This window comes from Zonotrichia albicollis, chromosome 8, assembly GCF_047830755.1.
Source record: "Zonotrichia albicollis isolate bZonAlb1 chromosome 8, bZonAlb1.hap1, whole genome shotgun sequence".
NCBI lineage: Eukaryota > Metazoa > Chordata > Aves > Passeriformes > Passerellidae > Zonotrichia > Zonotrichia albicollis.
In genome coordinates, this window is record NC_133826.1 from 19,707,226 (window position 1) to 19,728,319 (window position 21,094).

General features: G+C 37.5%; 1 protein-coding gene across 7 annotated transcripts in view; it reads right to left on the reverse strand.

Annotated features, from left to right (window-relative positions):
* COL11A1 (collagen type XI alpha 1 chain) overlaps positions 1 to 21,094 on the reverse strand; it is a 124,589-nt gene that overhangs the window by 31,391 nt on the left and 72,104 nt on the right. For all 7 annotated transcript variants that reach the window (XM_005482021.4, XM_074546182.1, XM_014276045.3 and 4 more), the window contains 13 exons: positions 19,490 to 19,543; positions 16,450 to 16,503; positions 14,295 to 14,339; positions 14,111 to 14,164; positions 13,979 to 14,023; positions 11,591 to 11,644; positions 10,708 to 10,761; positions 9,204 to 9,257; positions 8,163 to 8,270; positions 7,290 to 7,379; positions 6,976 to 7,029; positions 1,233 to 1,340; positions 646 to 753 (listed from right to left, as the gene is read on the reverse strand). In XM_005482021.4, coding sequence (XP_005482078.1) covers positions 646 to 753; positions 1,233 to 1,340; positions 6,976 to 7,029; positions 7,290 to 7,379; positions 8,163 to 8,270; positions 9,204 to 9,257; positions 10,708 to 10,761; positions 11,591 to 11,644; positions 13,979 to 14,023; positions 14,111 to 14,164; positions 14,295 to 14,339; positions 16,450 to 16,503; positions 19,490 to 19,543 — 882 coding nt within the window. The remainder of the gene's footprint in view (positions 1 to 645; positions 754 to 1,232; positions 1,341 to 6,975; positions 7,030 to 7,289; positions 7,380 to 8,162; positions 8,271 to 9,203; positions 9,258 to 10,707; positions 10,762 to 11,590; positions 11,645 to 13,978; positions 14,024 to 14,110; positions 14,165 to 14,294; positions 14,340 to 16,449; positions 16,504 to 19,489; positions 19,544 to 21,094) is intronic.

The following is a 21,094-nucleotide window of genomic DNA, read 5'->3' on the forward strand; positions in this document are numbered from 1 at the left end:
CCAAGAAACCACATTAGAAAATAATGTTTTCTTTATACAATAATAAAAGACAATTAAATTAAATCACAGAAAATACCATCTATGGGATAAATAACACTCATGAATCACAAAAATGAATGTTAAAATCTTTACCTTTACCCTGTGCTAACTAACAGAAAAGTGCTTGGTCAAGCAACCACACCAGATGATCCCGAAAGGTGTCATATTTTAAATTCTGCCGGAGGTCAACAGGACATCTCTGCTGTGAACATAATTATTTTGACACCCTCAACCTACCAGCACAATCTCTGGTGGTTTTGAAATCCCTGTATATTACTGAAGACATTTCATCTTACTCATTCAGTAAACCAAATTTCTAAAACAGGCAAAAATGAATTTTGGCATCATTTGCCTTATTTTGCCACACTTTTATCCTTGTTTCTTTGCCAGGATAAATGTTATTCTACTAGCTCTTTAATACAGCTCCCTGTGTCCCATGTCCCTCAGACATTTGGTTATAGGAGAGGTTTTAAGGTATTTTTTGCAGTAGGCAGAGGGAATCTGGGGGAGGCAGGGATAAGAGTTGTTGCTTTGTCACCCAGGAAAGCTACAGAGAACTGACAGATCTTCTCCCGGATGCACTAATAACCAATTACAATGATTCACCTTGTCACCGTCTTCTCCAGGAGAACCACTGGGGCCAGCAGGACCAGGAAGTCCTACAGGACCCTGTATGCCATCACGTCCAGCTGGGCCTTGGGGACCTTTTTCACCCTGGTTTTGAAGAAAATGAAACAATCCACATTATCACAGGAGAGTAATGAATACTTCAGGACGGGGAGTCCCAATACCAACACAAAATTAAAACACCCACCCCCTCCAAAAAAAAACCCCAACAAAACAGAAAACACCCCAACAGAAAGAAAACTATCAAGGGAAGAGAATATATAAGAGAATTATATGTAGTAATAATGGAAGCTGATGTCAAATGCACTTGTACTCTAATGCAGAGTGGCTGGGTGCAAAGTTTTAATGAATGACTGATTTATATCCACTCCTTGCTTTGACAGTAACAGGTTTAACATTCCCGGTCTCATACAGCACGATGAGAAATGTTTTACTGTGTACATATTTGTAAATCCAAAACGAGTAGGCCGGTGTTATGAGAATACATGTTGAACAGAGTGGGAGCAAGCACTATTCTGGAACGAGAGGCGAGCACAGGGATATTTCCAGGGGCTGTGGTTACTCACGGGAGCTCCCTTCTCTCCGGCGGGGCCCGGGGGGCCCTGGGGGCCGGGCCGGCCCGGCAGCCCGATGGGGCCAGCGGTGCCCGCGGCTCCACGCTCGCCCGGCGAGCCCTGGGAACAGAGCGGAGAAAGGGATGAGGGACAAAGGGACTCTGAGAGCCTGGGAATGCTGGACGTTTTCATGAGGCAAATCACCTGAGAGGCTGTTCAGCAGTGTGAGTTCTGCTGGTTGAAGGTTACACATCCATCACGCGTGCAAGTAAAGAAAAGAGGCTGGAAGGACCGACTTGAAGTTCATACCCAATACAGTTCATGCAACGCTTTTTTTTTTTTTTTTTTTGTAAATACCACTTCCTGTACTTGTTCATCATAATGAGAGTATCCTTAAAACCAGCCTCTTTTCAAGAATTTACTTCCCTCTATGTTTGCAAAATATATTAACATACTGCTTTGATGAAAGCAAATTCACAATATCAAAATACAGAACTAAGCAACACCAAAATTTTTAATAAAGTTTTGGGCTGTTCATTGCTGTGATGATCACATTTCTGCATTTCAATGCACCTCTGTAAAAATCCATTCAAGCACAGTGACTAATTTAGTGTGTTCTGCAGAGGAGGTTTTTTATGTACAGGCATCTTTAGATAAGCAAAGAAAAAGTTAAAAATGTAGTATTAAAAATCAAGAGTGAAACAACAGACACTATGTATTGAAAACCACTAAAACTGCATCATTGTTTTCTGTCTTTTAAATAATTTACAATTTTTGCATTAAGAGAGTACTGTTAAATGTTTGTTTGCTGTAGAAAAATATTTCCCAAATTTTCAGCTTTACACTTTCAAGATAGTTTGCAACACTTTATGATTAATAATTTCACTTCAATTGATATACTAGAAGCAGGATGATACAGAACAGAAAAGTAACAGAAAATAATAATAAAAATAATAAAAGTAAGACCCTGCGACTCTAAATAGCGTTTTTTTCATATTTAAGCAAGATCACATTTGCTGTCTTGCAGATATTGGAATTTTAAGATGCATTCACCTATGAGCACCCTATTTTTTTTGCTTTTACTCATGACATATTTGTCCTGGACTGACCTCATTAGCAAAAATGGTACTAATTTCATAATATGGTGCTTTTCCCTCCACATACATGTGACAGAAAAGAGTGCTGAATGGTTTTTCAAAGTATTTTAGCAATTTATTTCAGTAAGATCTAAATTTGCATGAGTGTTCAAAGTATTTGTATGGACATCAGAGATGACTTTATCCTTCCAGGTGTTGGGGATTTTTTTTAGTCTGGGTGGCTGCCCAAGTTTCTGTCCTATTTCTTTTATTTTAGTTCCTAAGGCTTCAGTGATTTCAACAAGAAAAAGTCATTACCCTACAGCCATACTGCCATGGTCTCTGATCTTGTCAGCTCTCATAAGCTAAACAATTTTAGGTCATCTCATCAGGAGGATGTATGAATAGAGAGGAAAAAACCCAAATAACTCATAGATCTTTCCTGCGTCAGACAGCAGACACTAACAGAGGCCATTTCTAGCACCTCTGTTTAATCAGCCAATTTTCGCATTTATCTTTGCATTTCACTTGAGTTATGAAGATGGACTACACCTTCTGTTTCCAAGGAACTGCTCCTTTCTCTGTGAGAATGGCCTCTGAGCACAGCAGAACATATTAAATTATAGTCCCAACTCAGAAAAGCATTTTAAACAGCTTCTTAAGTCTGTTCCCTCTTTCTGTGTTTCATTTTTCTCTGGGCACTCTGTCCCGCTATGAAACAAGCTTCTTATGTTATGAAACCACTTGTTAACCTTTGGTCTTGTAGCACTCACATCATGGAATCTTTTTATTAATTTGTATTGTTGGTTTTTTTAACTTTTCTACAGAATGGAAGTTCGTGTTTTGTCTTCTATTATTGCTGTACAGACTATAAACTCATTAACAACCTTGGTTTTCTCTCCCTTCCTGTGAGGAGATATGTAATGACAGCTATTGTACACATTGCATAGTAGTAGCAATACTTTTTACTGATGGTTAAAAAAATGCTCAACAAGTGAAGGTCCCCATGACTGTAAAATGTTGTCAGATAGATGAAGATAGCTCTAGATATTCAGTACTGATAATTGGGTAGCCTACAGCTGGCTTATTCTGAGTCTAATTTGAGCACCCAGTTCCTAAATGAGCAAATGAAAAATGACTGCTTGACATTCCAAAGAGCTTTCTCTCATCAGCATTCAGCATTCCACACGGTAGTAGGAGAAGGGAAGAAAACAAACAGAAGCAACAAAGAGAGCAGATAAAAGACAACTGTTAAAAAAAGTCCCCACCATAACAAAAAACCAACCACAACCCCCTCCCAAAAAAACCCAAACCATGAAAATACCCCCTTCAATCCTGCAGAACCCCCTCTTGCTCTGACATGCATTCATGCATCTCTTTCTTTTGTCCAAATCCCTCTAAACAGAGTAATTGGCATACGCACAGCATTTGGAGCAGTCGTTTGTTTGGTATGCTTGCAGATGTATGCAGCAGCCAAACAAAGCTTATAATTGACTATATATGCTAGTTAGAAACAATTGCTATTGGCAGGAAATCACAGGAAAGTCAGCCAGTGGCATGGATTCTCTTCCTATTATAGATGGCAAATGAAGACTCCACTACAATTACACTTCTGTGTGTACCCGCTGGTGGCTAAAAATAGATGGGAAAATATTTGCAGAGTATTTGATGCTCATGGTCTGCTGTGAGCTTCTGTGAAAAAAAGCAAGCAGTTGTGGTTTAATTGTGGTGCTTGACAGTGCAATGAAACTCAGTATTAAGGGCACCTACACACCTTTTTTTCACTGAATACTGTTTTGAGATAACAAGTTAGTAATTAAAGATGAAACAGATAAAAATCCTACTGAGGACTATTGGAATACTTTAAGAGCTACTTGGTCCTCTTTGTACCTGAAGGGGCCAGCTTACACTGCAATGAGCTCAAAATATATTTTAAAACTGAAAAATTTTGCCCTTCAAACTCCTTTTCAACTCCTGCTACCACTACATCTATTTCTTAAAGACTGCAAAAACCACATGCAAAAAATCCTCAGCCTCCTAAGGGTTTCTTTCAATGACTGAAGGGTGGCCCCAACAGGAATGGGTTTATGAACTGAAGTCCTTGGTAGTGTGCTCCTGACACCCACACTCTGTGTGCTTCTGCACTATAATTAATGATGATTTCAGCTGGCACTGAACTCCCATTAGCTGGGGAGCATTAATAGTGTTCCTGGACTTTCTCTACCAATTTAATTTCACATGAGAGGAATACTATTCATGAGCTCTGAGAGAGCTCTGTGATTTGAACCAAAGGGTGGTAAATGGGGATAATTGAGATATCCTCCTCAAAAAAGCTCTGATGTTTTCAACTAAAACACTAACTTATACACACCCTGTAAGAATTAGAGAAACATGGATCCTCTGAATTTCAATTCAAACATGAATTTCAGAATACAGACAACTATCACTAAATAAGGTGAGTACTGTTGCCTCACACCTTGTGTGATGTGTCTTTCTGAAGACCATGACAGGAGTGACACAGCTCCTGTGTGGACAGTGCTGGCTGGCAAAGGGGGCTGTGTCACACACCAGCCTGTGCTGGCTGCTCTGTGCATGCTCACAAGGGCCCTGGGTCCCTGCACCTGAACCATCTGCCTGAGAGCTCAGTCCAGCCTCAGGGGCTCCTTCAACAAAAAATCAAGACAGGACCTTTAGATTGAAGAGACTATTCTGGTCTATGCTTTCTTGACTTTGATTCATCCTTTCTTTTAACATTTCAGGTCCTTCAAATGGGTAAGATGATATCCCTTTCGACTTTCCCTGCTAGATTCCATTCCATTCCATTCCATTCCATTCCATTCCATTCCATTCCATTCCATTCCATTCCATTCCATTCCATTCCATTCCTTGTTTGGGTACCTTTTGAGAATATATATACTGCACAGTGTTGAGAACTGTAAATTCAGGTTTTGGCATTAAGAATTCAATAACTCATTTTAAGAATTCAAGTCTCATGTATTACTTGTACTGTACTATGTGTGGATTTTTATCCTTGTTTAATGCATTCTAATCTGAATATGAATTGCAAGGACATAAGAGAGCTTTGTTAAAGCACATGGAAATTCAGCTCCTCCATTACTTTTTTTTTTCCTAACATGAATAGCTGTGATGATTGATTCTTTTCTTTTTTAACCTCAATTGCACTGTATGAAAGAAATAAGTTGACAAGATAACTGTCAAAATCTACACAATTCACATTTGGGAATAACTCTAGCATGTTTTGAATGCCCGTGCATCCTTGTAGAACTTCTTTGCATAAAGCATGACAACAGAGAATAGGAAACTTGAAGCATACTCTACTACTGCACTTAAAATGCCAAGAAGGAAAATTCCCGCACAACATGATTTTACCCAGTTGTACAAAGGGAAAACAGGAACACTGGGTTTGCATGGCAAGGTTTTGCTAGCAGGGGACTACAAGGCTGGCTTCTGGGAGAAGATGCCACTTTCCACTATGTCCAGTGGAGCTCACACCAGGCAGCTCCAGGATGGACTGATGGGCTGGCCATGGCTGAGCCCAGGAGTGACAGGGCAGAACCTCTTGGATAATGTATTTAAGAAATGGGGAAAAAATGCACAATAGAACGGGAAAGAGATCTTCCCACAGCCTATGGAGGAGCCCACACTGGAGCACATGGATCCCAAAGGAGACTGTGCCCCATGGAGAGCCTGCAGTGATGGATGATCCAGGCAGGACCTGTGGCCCTGTGGAGGGAGGAGCCCACACCGGAGCAGGTTTGCTGGCAGGACCTGTGACCCCTTGGGGGACCAACCCTGGAGCAGCCAGCTCCCGAAGGACTGCACCCTGGGGGGACCCAGGCTGGAGCAGTTCATGGAGAACTGCAGCCCTGGGGAGGACTCATGTTGGACAAGTTCATGGAGGACTGCCTCACTGCCAAGAGATCCCACACTGGAGCAGGGCAAGAGTGTGAGGAGTCCTCCCCATGTGAAGGAAGGAGTGGCAATATGTGATGAACTGAGAACCATTCTCCATCCTCCTGCACTGCTTAGGGGCAGGATAAAACAAAAATCAGGAGTTAAGTTCAGCCTGGGAGGAAGGGAAGGTGGGGAGAAGGTGTTTTCAGAATTAGTTTTTGTTTTTCCTTATCTATCCTACTCTGATTTGATAGAAAATAAATTAAACTCATTTTCCCAGTCTATTTTGTCCATGATATAACTGGTGGCTGATCTTCTTGTCCTTATCTTGACTTACAAGCCTTTCAGTGTATCTTGTGTTCTCCTGTCCAGCTGAGGACAGAGACAGAACAGTTTGGTGGGCACCTGGCATCCAGCCAAGGCAAGCCCACCACAACAGCATGAGTTACTATCCATGGATTTTTCCATTGTGGAAAATTTCCATTTTTCCACTGTGGAAAATCTCTCTTATCTCAAAACCAATTTGACATAAGTGACAAGTATTGAGCAGCAAGTAAATGTCATAACTAAATCTAGTGGAAGAAGGATTCCGATATTCTCTACCTCCATATCCACGCATGTTCATTAGTATGGATACTTAGTCGAAGTCTAATCTGTCTGCTGTTTTACAGACTGTGTTAATGAAAACATCCCAGCATCTAAAGAAGAAAAAGGTTATTAGATAATATTGTTTATATTTCCATATAATTATTATGTTTACTTACCATTGGGCCAGGTGGACCCTGTGGGCCTTCCCCTCCCTTCAGACCAGCTGGACCCTAAAAAATGGAAAGGAAATAAAAAGCTTGTCTGGAAAGTTCAAGAGTACTTTTGCAACACATATAATAGGAAACATGTAAAGATCCAAAGAAACAAACCTGAATAAATTCCTTACTTCTTATCTAGCCAATTATATTTTTATCTGTTCTTTTATTGTATTTAAGTACAGTAGGAGACTTAATAAATAAAGAGATTCATACATTGTTTCTTTCTTTTAGAAATATCATGGCAATCAATTGCTCTAGAGCTTATATCATACCTGAGCACCTGGAAGCCCTCTCTCCCCAGGGAAGCCACGAAGACCTGCTGGTCCATCTTTCCCAGGAATGCCTTGAGGGCCTGGATCACCCTGGGAAACATATTACATTTTGATTAAAAAATATGTTTAAAAATTATGTGTACAGTGAGCGATGAAAATTAACTACCAGAGCCTAGTTATAGTAATGAAAACAAAGACTGTGTCCACAGCTATTCACTCACTAATTCTTTTATCAGTACAATAGCCTGTGGTTACATTTATAACGAACTTTGGCAAAATACAGCACCAATTATGGAATGTAAATAGTGAAAAATACAACAAGCCATAAAAATATGTTTAAAGATACATTCAATAAGAAATGTTGATACCCAATTATAATCAAAAATTGAATAGAATTACATGGACACTAGATAAGTAATATTTTTCTTGTTTGCCAATAGCAGCCAAAAATTAAGCAAGGAGTTAAATTTATTCACTGAAATTCTACCTTTCATTCACTACTACACATCTGACTTTAAATGCCAAAGTAAAAATTTCTACCTTGGTGTGAATATGTCATTACTAAATATGACATATTGAATATGATTAGTCTATTGAATGCATATTATATGCAGAAGTTTTTTTTTCTTTTGCTTTTATTACTAAAATATTAATTTTTGGCTTGAAAGAATTCTCATTATTTCAGTGGAAGCAGACTCAGCTCTAAAATTGGAATCTTCCAGTCTTCCAAGTCCTTCTGGGTGAAACCTGCCAATCATGATTTTACACTGTATGTTCTGATTTCATTCTGCATGTCTTCATGATGATTTGAAATGTCACACTGTCAGCACTCTATCTGTCCCTTCCTGCTTGTTCCCCAAAGCCACATCATACCTTAGCACCTTCTTTTCCTGCAGCGCCTGGCAGGCCTTGTTCACCGGGGGGACCAGGGGGACCTGGATGGCCTCTTTCACCAATTGGTCCAGTCTCACCAGTAGGACCCTAGGCACACAAGCACAGCTTCAGTCACCTGACGTTATTTAATGTCTTGAGGGTGTGGGAGGAAGTGGAGAGGAGCGGATTCTCAATATCCAGCTGCTGTGTTACCAAACAGTGCTGCCATTGGTTAGGGCACATTCCTCACCTTCCCTCCAGGCAAGGCTGACTTACAAAATATCTTTGTCCTATAAAATAAATCTTGCATTGCATTTTGCCTGCAGACACGTCTGTGCAGCTTCCAAAGAGTGAAATCCTGACCTTGTTCCTTAAGCACTGAAGCTTTAAAGCACAGCGTGTATGGGAGAAGGTTATAAAAAGGACACAGGAGAGAAATCCATCTACTATTCTTGCCTTGAAACAGTTCTGTACTGTTGCTTTTCTGAATAACAGGAATTGTAAGGCAGGAGAGTTGAAAGATTTCTCTTCAGATTCCCTAGCAGAAAAGTTCCACTGAGGGATTTAGCTAAATAAGCTCTAAATGCTTGATTAAGTTGTAAATTAACAAGGTTAAATCAGATGAAATTTTGATAATTTATCTCTCCACAATCTAAAAGTTACTGAAAATGTTTCTCTGGCAAGAAATTCACACATAGGATTGTTTTTTCTAAAATGGTAAAGAAATGTGTCTCTTTGACTTCTGTAAACCATCAATTTCATAATCACATAAGAAACCACTGAAACAGCAACGAACCAACAAAAAACCCAAATCAAAACATAAAACAAAATGCAAAGGTAACCCAAATATTTTAATTTTTTGATGGAATCACTGATGATTATTAACTATAATTTTCTAATATTGTTAATGCAACTTTTGTAACAAAAGTTAATATAACCCCAGATATGGTCCCTTTAATACAGCAAAAGCAACTGCCTTATCCACAATATAACCATTAAAAATTGGTCTCATGAAGTCAGCTATGAAATGAAATTATGTACCTGAGGGCCAACAACACCACCAGGACCAGGAGGACCAGTTTTTCCTTGAAAACCCTGTGAAAAAAAAAATGACAGAATATTATATTACTCTTTACAAGTTATAAAAGGGCAAAATTCACCTCTGTGCTGAAGAGGTAAATGAGACATTCCATGTCACACATTCCCTCTGTTCAGAAAACAAAAGAGAGAAATCTTTTTTGTCTGTGTATGCCTAGATATGAAATGCTGATTAATCTCTCTTCCATCTCTCTGAGGTGGTACAGCAGTAAAAATTGCCATCAGTTTTACAGATCTCTCTAGGAGAACTTGATTAGATGAGTTTGAATGCATAAGTGATGCAGCTAAAAAGACAGCTGAAAATACATTTTTACATATGTATATTATGAATCATAAAGCCTGACATAAAAATGCTTTATAAAGAAAGAAACAGATGGACTATTAAGTTGGAAGGGCATTAAAGTGGAGGTGAGACAAAAAGAAATTGAAAAGAAATAAAGATCCAGGGAAAATGGTAACTTTTTAACAGCAGACTAAAGAACAAATTTGAGCATCCTGCATTGTAAACAATGCAAACAATTGATCCTTATGGTACACAACAGTCTTTGCATCATTGCAAAGGAAAAGAATAAAGAAGGAGCCAATAATGTTTCATACACAAAAATCACTATCATTGCAAAGCATTACAGTGTGACAATGCTACAATACTAGCAGAAGAAAACAGAGATTTTCAGAGGGATTTGCTACTCCAGGCTCTGTGCTTCTCCTTCCAGCAGTGGAAGTGACTCAGCAGTCACTAACAGATTTCCAGTGAAGCTGGAGCTTAAAACATATTCTGCATGCTGAGAAAATTTCTCAATAAATTCATTTATGGCTTTCTCTAGCCCTGAAAAATCTCAGTGAGAATTTTTATTTTATAATGGAATATGAATAACATTCTGACACACAGAAACAGTGTGTTTTTTAAGGATAGTTAAATTAAAAGTATGACATAGTATTTTTCATTTTCATGCCAGAATTTTTTAATTGTGATTCTTAAATGAGTTGCATAGTTTCAGAATTTTATTTTACTTTAATAAGTTCAATCATTCCTGATCCTAGTCTCCAAAGGTCTTGACTTTTCATTTTTCTAGCGATTTATCATCAATAAGACTTTTTTTAATGCTATTATCTTTGGTACATGGCATTCAGGGAGAAAACTACTGTACAGTAATTATCTGAAAAATCTCAATTTAAATAGGGATCTGGGTATTAATCTCATTTACTTCTAGTGAATATTTAATCTCATTCTGATGTTACTAACTGGACGTAGCAAAAAATAACCTCACACTTGTATCATGGGAGCAAAATAAAGCTTTCTCCTGCCCCATCTATAAGGAAAGTACAGTTAAGTAACCTCTTGGTGCCAGCCTCTTTCCCTTTTCCCTGTCATCCCTGTTTCTTTGGTTTTGATCCCATAACCATGACCTTTAGAACAACACTAACACAGCAGAGTGCATTTACTTACAGTCTCACCCCGCTGTCCTGGGTGCCCAGGCAAGCCATCTTTTCCAGGTGGACCCTGAAATTATAAAATACATAAATCAAGCAATTTCTTAGCCATTCTCAAAAAAAGTGTGCAATTAGCTATCAGAATCTCTGCTCTCTGTTTATGTCTAGACTAGTCATTGGTAACTTTAAACTGCTCCTATATTAGCTAACTAGGATTTTAATAATACTTTTTCCTTGTGTCCTTCCTATAGTGTCTTAACAATTGCTTGGAGAATGACTGTTGCCAAATGCAAACATGTTCAAAATAGATTTCTATAAATTCAGAAATCATGGAAAGTCCCTATACTTCAATTTTTCTTTGGTTAATGACTCAACACAAATCTAAGCATTTCAGAAGTACTTGATAAAATTTCAGGTTTCAGAATTGGAAATAAAAGTAACAAATGCATGGGAGGTGCTTGTTGCTTTTGTACTGCACATGAGCAGAGGCACACCAGAAAAGCACCAAGACTGGTTCAGGGGGCAGCTCAAATGAGCTGTTACTTCTATATGTTCCTGCTGCTAATGAATGCCTCCCTCCTCTTCATTTTTCCTCAGTGAATCAACCATTCAAAGAAAATATACAGCAGCAAAGTAGCATTTTGCCTGAACTCAGTGTGTCACGTGGTCCCTGGCAGGACATACCAGACCTGCAGTTTGGTGCACTGCTCTCAATGTCTTCAGAGCTGCACCAATGACCACGTTAAAAATGCGAGCCCAAACCCTTAAGGCTCAGCATGAGCATTTTCAATCTATACATAAACCACCCCTTACATAAATTTTCAACTATTTATTTCAGAGGCACTCTACAAAAACTACAATTCCTGTTGTTGCACAAATTTAATGAAAGAGATACTTACTGGAGGTCCCTTTGGTCCAGGGAATCCAACAGGTCCCTGAGGCCCTTGCGGTCCCTGGATTAAAGGCAAACAAACAAGGGAAGTTTTACTCAAGCTGGACTGAAAAGTTTGTTTCAATTATAGAATATAGGAACCATGCAGGTAATGTCTGGATTTAAGCATAAAGCCTCAGCCACACTGTCATAAATCTTGGTAGTCACAGTTCACATGCACAGACTCTGAAGGGATTTCCTGAAAGCAATAGTGCTTGCGTAGGAATCCAGTAAAAAAATGAGGAAAACTACTTATTTCAACTATGTTTGCATCTTACCCCTAAAACTGCGCATAATAAAGTAGGAACCAACTGTGAATTTGAAGCACCATTCTTCCATGTTGCATAAAACAGGGGATTTAGTTAATACTTTGGTCATCTTTTTAACTTCCAGTCAACATTCATCTTTGGCAATTCCTAAACCCTGATAATATTTTGAACCAGTACAACAATAAAAATTCCAAAAAGAATAAACTTTTCAGAGTTAGCTGGGATTAAATACAGCATGTTTGCTATTATGAAAAATAGTTGAAAAATCCCGTGATAGATGAACATATTATTTTTATAGTTTTGTATATATACAGATTAATGGTGACAGAAATTTTTCACACAGCATGGTTTTACAAATTTAGCTAAAGATTATCAACTTCAGAACACACAAATACGCTCCATAGGGGGGTTTGGGTTGTTGTTCAATATGCCTTATCTGTAAGAAAATTAAATTTCCTCATTTATTTCTGGATATAACATAAAGCTTCAAAAAAAAAAAAAAACCACCAAAAAAAAAACCCCCAAAAAAACCACCCAAAAACCAAAAGTGGAACTTTATAGAGGAAAACTAATAAAATTGACTCAGCTACAGAGGACCTGAATGAGATTGGTCAGTGTCAGAAACTGGGTTGTAGGAACATAACTTGAAGTTTTACATTTAAAAGCACCTTCTTCCTCAACAATTTCCCCTGTTCTCAAGCTTTGAGGCTTTGTAACGAAAAATCTTTACATTTTTCTCTTCATTCACAATATGGCTTGCAGGTTTCAAGTCAGGGGACTGACGGATTGTGTGAGAAAAAGCACTAGAATGCTAACAGCATGCTATCAAAATTACATTTTCATTCTTGCTATTAAATTTCATTTTAACAGTAGCTACACAGGATAGATTATTTATAATTTTCATGTTTGGTAGCTGAAATAGTCTCAGAGGAGTAGAGATGACAGTTTTATTTTTTGGCTGACACCCCTCTTGGGAAGCAAATAGATACCTCACACTTATATTACACAAGTGATGAGAAACATGTTGCTTTATGATTCTTCATCTCTTTGCTTTTATCAATTTCTCTCCAGGGATTCCTTCATCTTGGATTAATCTGCTCATTGTTTTACCCCCACAACGTCTCTCCTTTGCAAACTCCTGGAGTTGTCAGAAAACTTCCACAAGGATCTGTTATTCCCCTTCTGGTAGGCTGCCTCTGATCCTCCTCAGTGTAAGCAACCTACATTTTCTTTATTGGTCTATGCCTCGTTCTCTCCATCCCACATCCTAGCTAATGCCAAAAAAGTGGCATTATGGAGCCGGGGAAAATGCACAAGGAGCTCCCTCCTAAAGAATAACACTCCTGCAGAACACTGGGACTTTGCTGTGGATACTGGGAGAAGAGCTTTAGGCTTCCTCTATGAAGAAGTTTAGCAGTTTAATGAAATATCACTACAAAAGACTAGTTTAGGCTTTGCAAATATGCTTTGGCAGAAAGCTCATCCACTTAAATTGACTTGGTTTTCAAGTGCTGCCATTACAAAAACGATTTATTAATACTCTTTTTTCTTTATAGTGCTGTACAATGAGCTGCATAGTGGATTTGTGTATTGATTGGAAGATAATAGGAAGCAGAAAATTTTGTTTTAGAGAGATCAATAGGATTTCTGAAGCATGCAGAAAATAGGTTGAAGGGAATTCTTAGCTGACCAGAACAAAAAAACTCAGCTACTTCTGGATCTTCTGGATGGGGCTGGAGTGTTTGCTAATCAATGAACGGGCAGTAAGCTGCAGCAAGGGAGGAGCACTGAAGAGGCTGAGCTGTGAGTACACCTGTAATCCACAGGAACTACACAAAGCACATGGATGGAACACAAAGTGTGCATGCATACTCTGTGTCCTGTGTGTAACAGAGATACAGTTGGAGGAAGCTTTTAGCAAACTTCAGCCACCCCATTCATAACTTTGTGAAAAGCATCATTGGAACTGAGGTTTTTTTAGTTTGGTTACCCTGGTCAAAGTAGCACAGAGATATGAGAGGGAGAACTGAAAATAAAACAAACCACACTCCTATATAGTGGGAAAAACAAAGATGGCTTTCACAAACCCTTTCGCCTGGTGGGCCAGGAGGACCATCATTGCCTGAAGTGCCCTGGAAGGGAAAGAGTACATTCAAGGGTTTACATTTATTTAAAAGAAACAGCATGTAGCCAATCTATACAGTGTGCTTGACAATTACCTTTGGACCTGGTTTACCAGTGGGACCTCTGGGACCTCTTGAGCCTCTTGGACCCTGTCAATTTAACACAGATGCGCTTGATGATAAATACTGGATATTATAATCTAATAAAAGTAATTTGTCACAGTATAGTGGAAGCAATTTACACAGGAAAGCTTCTAAATTGCAAATTAAAAGAACTTACTGTTGGTCCTCGCTGTCCTCTGGGGCCTGGTTTGCCATGCAAGCCCTGGAAAGAAAAGTTCACAGGAATCATCTTAGCAGGCACTCTATTTGTGATATAAAGTTTTTTTACTGAAGTGGAGGCAGAGAGCAACTCCCTTAAGTTTAAATGTTATTTTACCTTTAACTATCTAATTTGCATTTCAATTTACAGAATCATGGTCCTTGATAAAATTGGTTATCTTTCTGAGTTCACTCGTACTTGTGGCAAAATGCACTAAATTTGCCTGAGAGTCAGATTCTGTCAGAGGCATTAGAACATTTTAAATCACATTAGAATGGTATTGAAGGTGGCACACAACAAGCAGAGTATCTCTGTAGTAGTCTAAAGGACGTGGCATTGTGAACAGCCTCAAAACAAAGTTCCTGGGTTCCCATGGACAGCCCCGCAGATTAATAGAGAGAAGAAAGGGCAAGTCACTCTTCATTTATAACAGAAATGCGCACTGTAATACCTACCAAAATTATGCACACTTGACAGAGATTCAGAGCTTGCCAGAATACCAGTCCTTACTTTTTGCTTTAATATATCTCTTTATCATGCTGAACATGATTTTTTCTTTAGGCTCTGCACTGGAATTGCTGTGTATTGTAATGCAAAGAATCTTAAAATTCAATAAATTACCTTTCAGGCAGAGAAAGGAACCTGATGGCTGGTACTTTTGAATCTCTGAGGTAAACAAACCAGCAACCAAAAAATCATCAGAGATGTCCTGGCACAAAGCTCCCCTTTATCAGAAATGAATTAAATGCATTCATCTGTTTTCTTGGCAGGGTTTTTTTTTGTTTGTTTTTTTACTGTTGGTTTTATTTCACTTATCAGAATAAAATTTATGTGCTGTTTTTGAAATGCTACTCAGCCTGGGATCTTCTCAAGGACAGGGATTGTCTTTCTTAGTATGTGTATACATGGCAGCATAAAACACCATGATAACCCTTTAGGCAAGACTAACAATAATATCTGATCCTCATTACAAAACCTGCAGTTATGGGCTCATTTATGATCAGCATAATATTTCAGTGTACCAGCAGTTTGATGGTATTAATTACATGGTTAATACCCTAGCTGAGCTTAAAGCTTTATGAATGCCTGAAAACCGATCAATATAGTAAGATTTTCATGATTTTAAGCCTTCTGTTTGATTCTATCATTTTGCATTTGTTTTCAATCTGCTGCCTTTTTTAGCAGTTGCCTCATTTTTTCTCAACATGAACTCAGCATTGCTTTGTTGCTCGTGCCTGGAAATAACAATGCATCTTTATCTTAGCTAAAATGTTAAAAGAACAATTTAAACTGTACATAAGTAATGCAAATGCTATTGGATTTCATATATCTAATCTTAAAATAAAGAATTTCTGCTATATTAATAATAATAATGAATTACCTGTTTGACTTGATGTGGCTATCAGCTATGAATTCTGACTCATCTCTTAATTTCATCATCTTTCTAATATACCCTGCTATATTCAATTGAATTTTAGAGACCACAGCACAGTGACCTGTTTTCTAATCTATTTTTAATTGTTATAGTTTGAGGAACATGCATAACACATTTCCCCTCACCTGCTTCAAACAAACAAAGCAGCAGAAGATGTAATTTTACATTTTTTAAAATATATATAACAGTACACATTCTTCATCTTTCCTGGTATATTTTTCCTTTTTGAAGCTAAGCCTAAAAAAAACTCCCTTGTGGCAGTCAGAATATTTATGAAATACAAGTTGAATTTCCTTGAGGGTAAATTGCATGGTAGCAGGATAATTCATGGGATACAGGAAAATAGTTCTTGCCAACTCACTCAGCTATACTGCCCAAAAAAAATGTCCAAGCCCTTCAGCAAAGGTGGTTTTTATTCTCTTTTTCAATTACATAATCATGGCACTATGTGCAGCAAGAAAGTGTGCAAGTTCTTGTATATTTAGATTAATACCTTAAAGAATTGCAAACAGTGCCTCAGTATATCCTGTTTTACATAAAGATAGAGGTCCATCTTGAATGTGAAAAGCCTGTTTTTATCATTCTTTAGATAGTAACTTGTATCCTTAGGTTTCAGTCTTTTCCCCCAGCACTGAATTTTAGAAGCTAATAGTGTTATGCAAGAATGAATTATCATACCCTTGCTCCCTTCTCTCCATTGGCACCTGGAAATCCTGGGAAACCAGTTGAGCCCTATGTAAGAAATCAATGCAAATGTCAGAGAATATAAGAGCAAAACAGTGGTAGAGCCAACATTTAATAGGCACATAAAGCAGACCTCCAAAGTCATGCACATTGCACATGTCAAACTTGCAACTTCAACAGCTGTAAATAAACTCATGAAAGCTGTAGATAAACTTACCATAATGCCTTAAGTCCAGAAAGCATTAAAAAAAAATCAAGGTATATAATGGACATTATTTGTCATCTTATTAGACAATAAAATATTCATTAAATCTTCACCTTTTTAAAGCAGGAAAGCAATAATTAATAACAGCTCACTAGTAATAAGTGTATCATAATGAAGACAAACTCGTTGCCTCACAGTAAGAAAACTATTTTCAAAAATAATTCCAAAAAATGGTAAGGATTTGCCACATACTCTACTCACTTTACTGAGCTGTAAATTAGTTCAAGTTCTTTACTCACTGTACCAAAGAATGGACAGTTTCATGTAACTGATCCATATAACTCATACATAGGCAGAATTTATGAGATGATGCGACATGAAACTGCTCCCAGCTCTATTCCTCTGCCTTTTTTCCTCCCCTTTCCTTCTGCTAACTGCCCAATCCAATGGGAAGAGTACTATTTTCTTCTTTGATGCTGGCAGAGAGGTCCAGCAGACATTTTACCTGCCAAGGTTTTAATTTTTCATAAGGAACTTAGGATCAAAGAGGCAATAATCATGATAAAATATTCTTTTAACTGAGTGAGGATGAAAATGTAGAGAGTATTTGGTTTGGTTGGCCACTAAAATTTACTAGCCAGAGTCCATGCTGTCACAATGCATCTATGTCTCTGCAGCTTGCTGTTAGCATCTTAGTGCAAGTGAAATGCATATTAAAAAACACTAAAATATAATTTCTTGGTGCTCTTTGAAATGAACTTCTTCTCCTTTTTTTTTTCTCTTGTTCTTACTTCTGTTTTTCCTCTAATGAATCTTGTTTTACATAACCATTCCAATTACCTATTAAAGACTTAGAGGCAGTACAACTTCGCTAACACAGATTCTAATGAAACTCTTACTGACATTGACTGGTGGCAGAAAAATTTTTCTTCCTTCCCTTTCCTTTTATATTCCTTGTCCTTTAATTTCCTTTCTTTCTTCTTAATTCTTCACTAGTTATAACTTTATATAAGAATAAAACAAAACATTCTAGTCTGTGAAGCCCAAGCATGCTATTTAGCATTAAAAGGCTGGGAAAATTCCAGACCAAATGATAGGGCACAAGTAGTCATGACTTGGTTCCAAATATCTTATGTGTACAGTGGTTTTTGAAACTGTGTTTCAATCAAGAGGGACTGGATTACAGAAGAATAAAAGCGTACAAAAATTATCAGATAAAAAAACTCTATACTCTAAAAAAAAAACTCAGAAAAAACTTAACAAAAAGCAAGTAAGTATCAACAAAAAGAATGATATCAACTTTCTTAATAATACTAGGACAAGATTTCCTATTTGCTTTACATAGCTAACATATTTTTCTGCTGTTTTTTTCTCACTCCCTCATGATAATTCGAACTGGCCTGTGACTCAGTTTCCAAAGAACTCTCTAGTGAATTAACTATTGTAGCTGTCATTAGTCTATCTTGGAAATTTAAGCAAAAAATTGGAAGAGCAACAGTGAATGCAGCTTGAGAACTATTTTCAATTTTAATGTGATAAAAATTTAGTGCAAGGAAGTTCTTGATCAAGTCCTTGTTGAAAAAAGAATCAATCAACTTTTATTTGGAATGCTACATAATTTTTTTTTCTTAGATGTGAATAATCTAAAGCTCTATCTTAGATTTTTCAAAAGACAGTTCTGAAGGAGAACAATGAGACTAAAATCTCAGTTTAGAAACTGAAGCTAAAAATCCTGGTGTCTTTCAAGGTGAATAGTTTTCATGAGTACCTTCCATAATTAGTTTTAATATTTTTCACTAATGCAGTGTTCAGTGAATAAGCCTTCTTCAGACAGTCCATTCACTTGACTAGAAAGGGTTGAAGTATAGGGCAGAGTGAGAAAAAGACTGCTACTCAGGAAGTTGGATTTCATCCAAAAACCCCCATAATTTCAAATTTGGAAAGAAAAAGAAATCAGAATAGACCTGAGGACTTTACTGCAGGTTGATTGTTCAGATGTATAGGAGTGGTAAAGGATTCTTTTACTTGTGATATTTAGCTAGATGGGAATTCTTTGAGAAGGGTTGGAGCTACAATGCCTCCCTAATGGACTCCTCTACGCAGTGAAATATCTGTGGAACTATGATTTTATTCCATCTTTTTTCTTTCTAATTCTCAGAAAAGACATCCTGCAGTTAATTTAACATGCCCCTTTCCTAAAGATGGATTAGGATGAACTTGATAGAAATTTGTTTCATAAAAATGTTTTAAAGCAGAAGCTCCCGTGTGGTTTTCTATTGTAATCCAAATATGTAAAGTAGCTGAAAGATAAATATAAGCCCTTAAATTAATTAAGGATTGTGTTTTGTCATGTTTGTCTTAAAAGAAACTAAAGCAAAACATGAGGAAAATGGTAAATGATATGTTTTAAAGAAATATTGTTTATTCCATGGAAGAAACAATAATCACACAAATGGACTCCCTGCAGCACACTGAAAATTCCCATCACTACCAGCATCCATTTAGTCAATACAGTTTCTATTATTTTTCAAGAATGTCAGCAATTCCTTCCTTTTCCAATTGTTTAGTGGGTGCCAGTCTGATGCTGGCACAATGCAGGTCAGGACAAGATGCTAAAGGATACTATATTAAGAAGCGTTAAGAGACGGTGCTCCATAAAGAGCCTGACCTAGGGGTCGCACTTAGAAGATGTTACTTTGTCAAAAAAGAAAATGAGAAAAATGGCCCTTTCTTTGATATCCACACCCTGCTTCCCCAAACACAGAAATGAAATAAATGCCATTGTGACCAGTGTCAAAACACTCAATATGCAACTCATTTCCACCTCACCTTTGGACCTTGTCTTCCTGGATATCCTGGCAGTCCGGGTACACCAAGCTTGCCCTGCATTGAGAAGGCAGTGTTAAATTTTATTGTATCCTCCTTTGTGGTTCAACAAGTTCCTATACAAAATGATTTTTCCCCAATATAGAGTGATGATACTCCATGGAATACAATATTAAATTAAATCAATTTCTCATTTTTATAATTAATCACCAGTGGGCTTAATGCCCCACACTTAAATGAAAATCCTACTCCAATTAATGAATCCAAAGAAACCAATACCTCAAAGGTTTTTCTTCCATGAAGCGCTGTGCAGTTCTATGTGGTTGAGATCATTAAACAATAATTATTCTCTAAAATATCAGGGTGTTAATAGGTTTAAGTGAGAAGAAATTATTTTTAATTTATACTGTGTGATGGCTGACTTTCAGGAATAGGCATTTGTAGAATCAATTCTTTTCTTGAATAGTTCTAAACTGAAACTATGTTAAATTATACTCCACTGATTATTTGCTGACAATGGATTTGTCAACAACCATTACCAACTTGTTGTGTTCAGAAAAGACTGATCGGCACTGACATCAACCATTCTCAGAAATGAAATACAGTGCCCTACTCATTGAGTTGGTCTCTTTAGACCTCTAGAGGATGAGTGATGGTTTGCCACTTTCAAAGGCAGGGGAAAGCAGTTTCAGACTTTGAAAGATGGGAATGCTGGGGAAGAATTTCTCTATGTTCTAGAATATCAAATTCTGGAGAAGATCTCAATGGAAAAGACAACTGTAATTTTGCAGTAACCATAGATAAATAGGAAGGAGAGACTTGCATGGGGAAGGACATGTTCCCAAGAATGTCTATTGGTAAAAAATACAGTACATAAATAAATATGTTGAGTATTATCACATTCATGTAAGCACATGTATCTGGTGAGACATTATTGAGAACAATTTTTACATTTAAGAAACTACTTAATATGCTGTCAGTTATTTGCCACCCTGAAACAAGCCACATGCATTGCAATGATCTAAATGTTTTGCAACACGACAGCACATCAAACTCTTGCCAGATTCAGTGAAAGTTTTGTCCCTGACTTTCTGTGTCAGCAAGCCCAGTTGCCTAGGTTGTGACTGTGAACACAGATTTTTTTTTTTTTGTTATGAGCTCATTTCTGATATGTTCAAATTTTTTGGCACCCTACTTGAGATTTCATTAACCAAGAAAATCCAGCTTTATACCTACTTGGGAAATAGAGATTTCTTATAATGGAATCAGAACACAGAGAATAAGAACTACTGTGGTAATTTCATTACTTTCCTTACAATAAAAATACCTTTGCATTAAATATATCATATGATGACAAGGGAACAAGACATTTATATCTGCTCTTACAGACTTTCCAAATGTAGTGAGAAGACCTAAAAGTTCACAACTACTCCAGTTTTTACACTAAAATAAATATCACAGGACTAGCACCAAAGAATTCCTCTCTGACCCATTCCATTCTGGCCAAGTATCCACAGAATATCCAGAGAAGATGTACGCCTTCCAGTGGGCAAGAAAAGCTGTAAATATTTCCAAATGGGTCTAAAATTCAAAGGCCTGCTAGTAGTG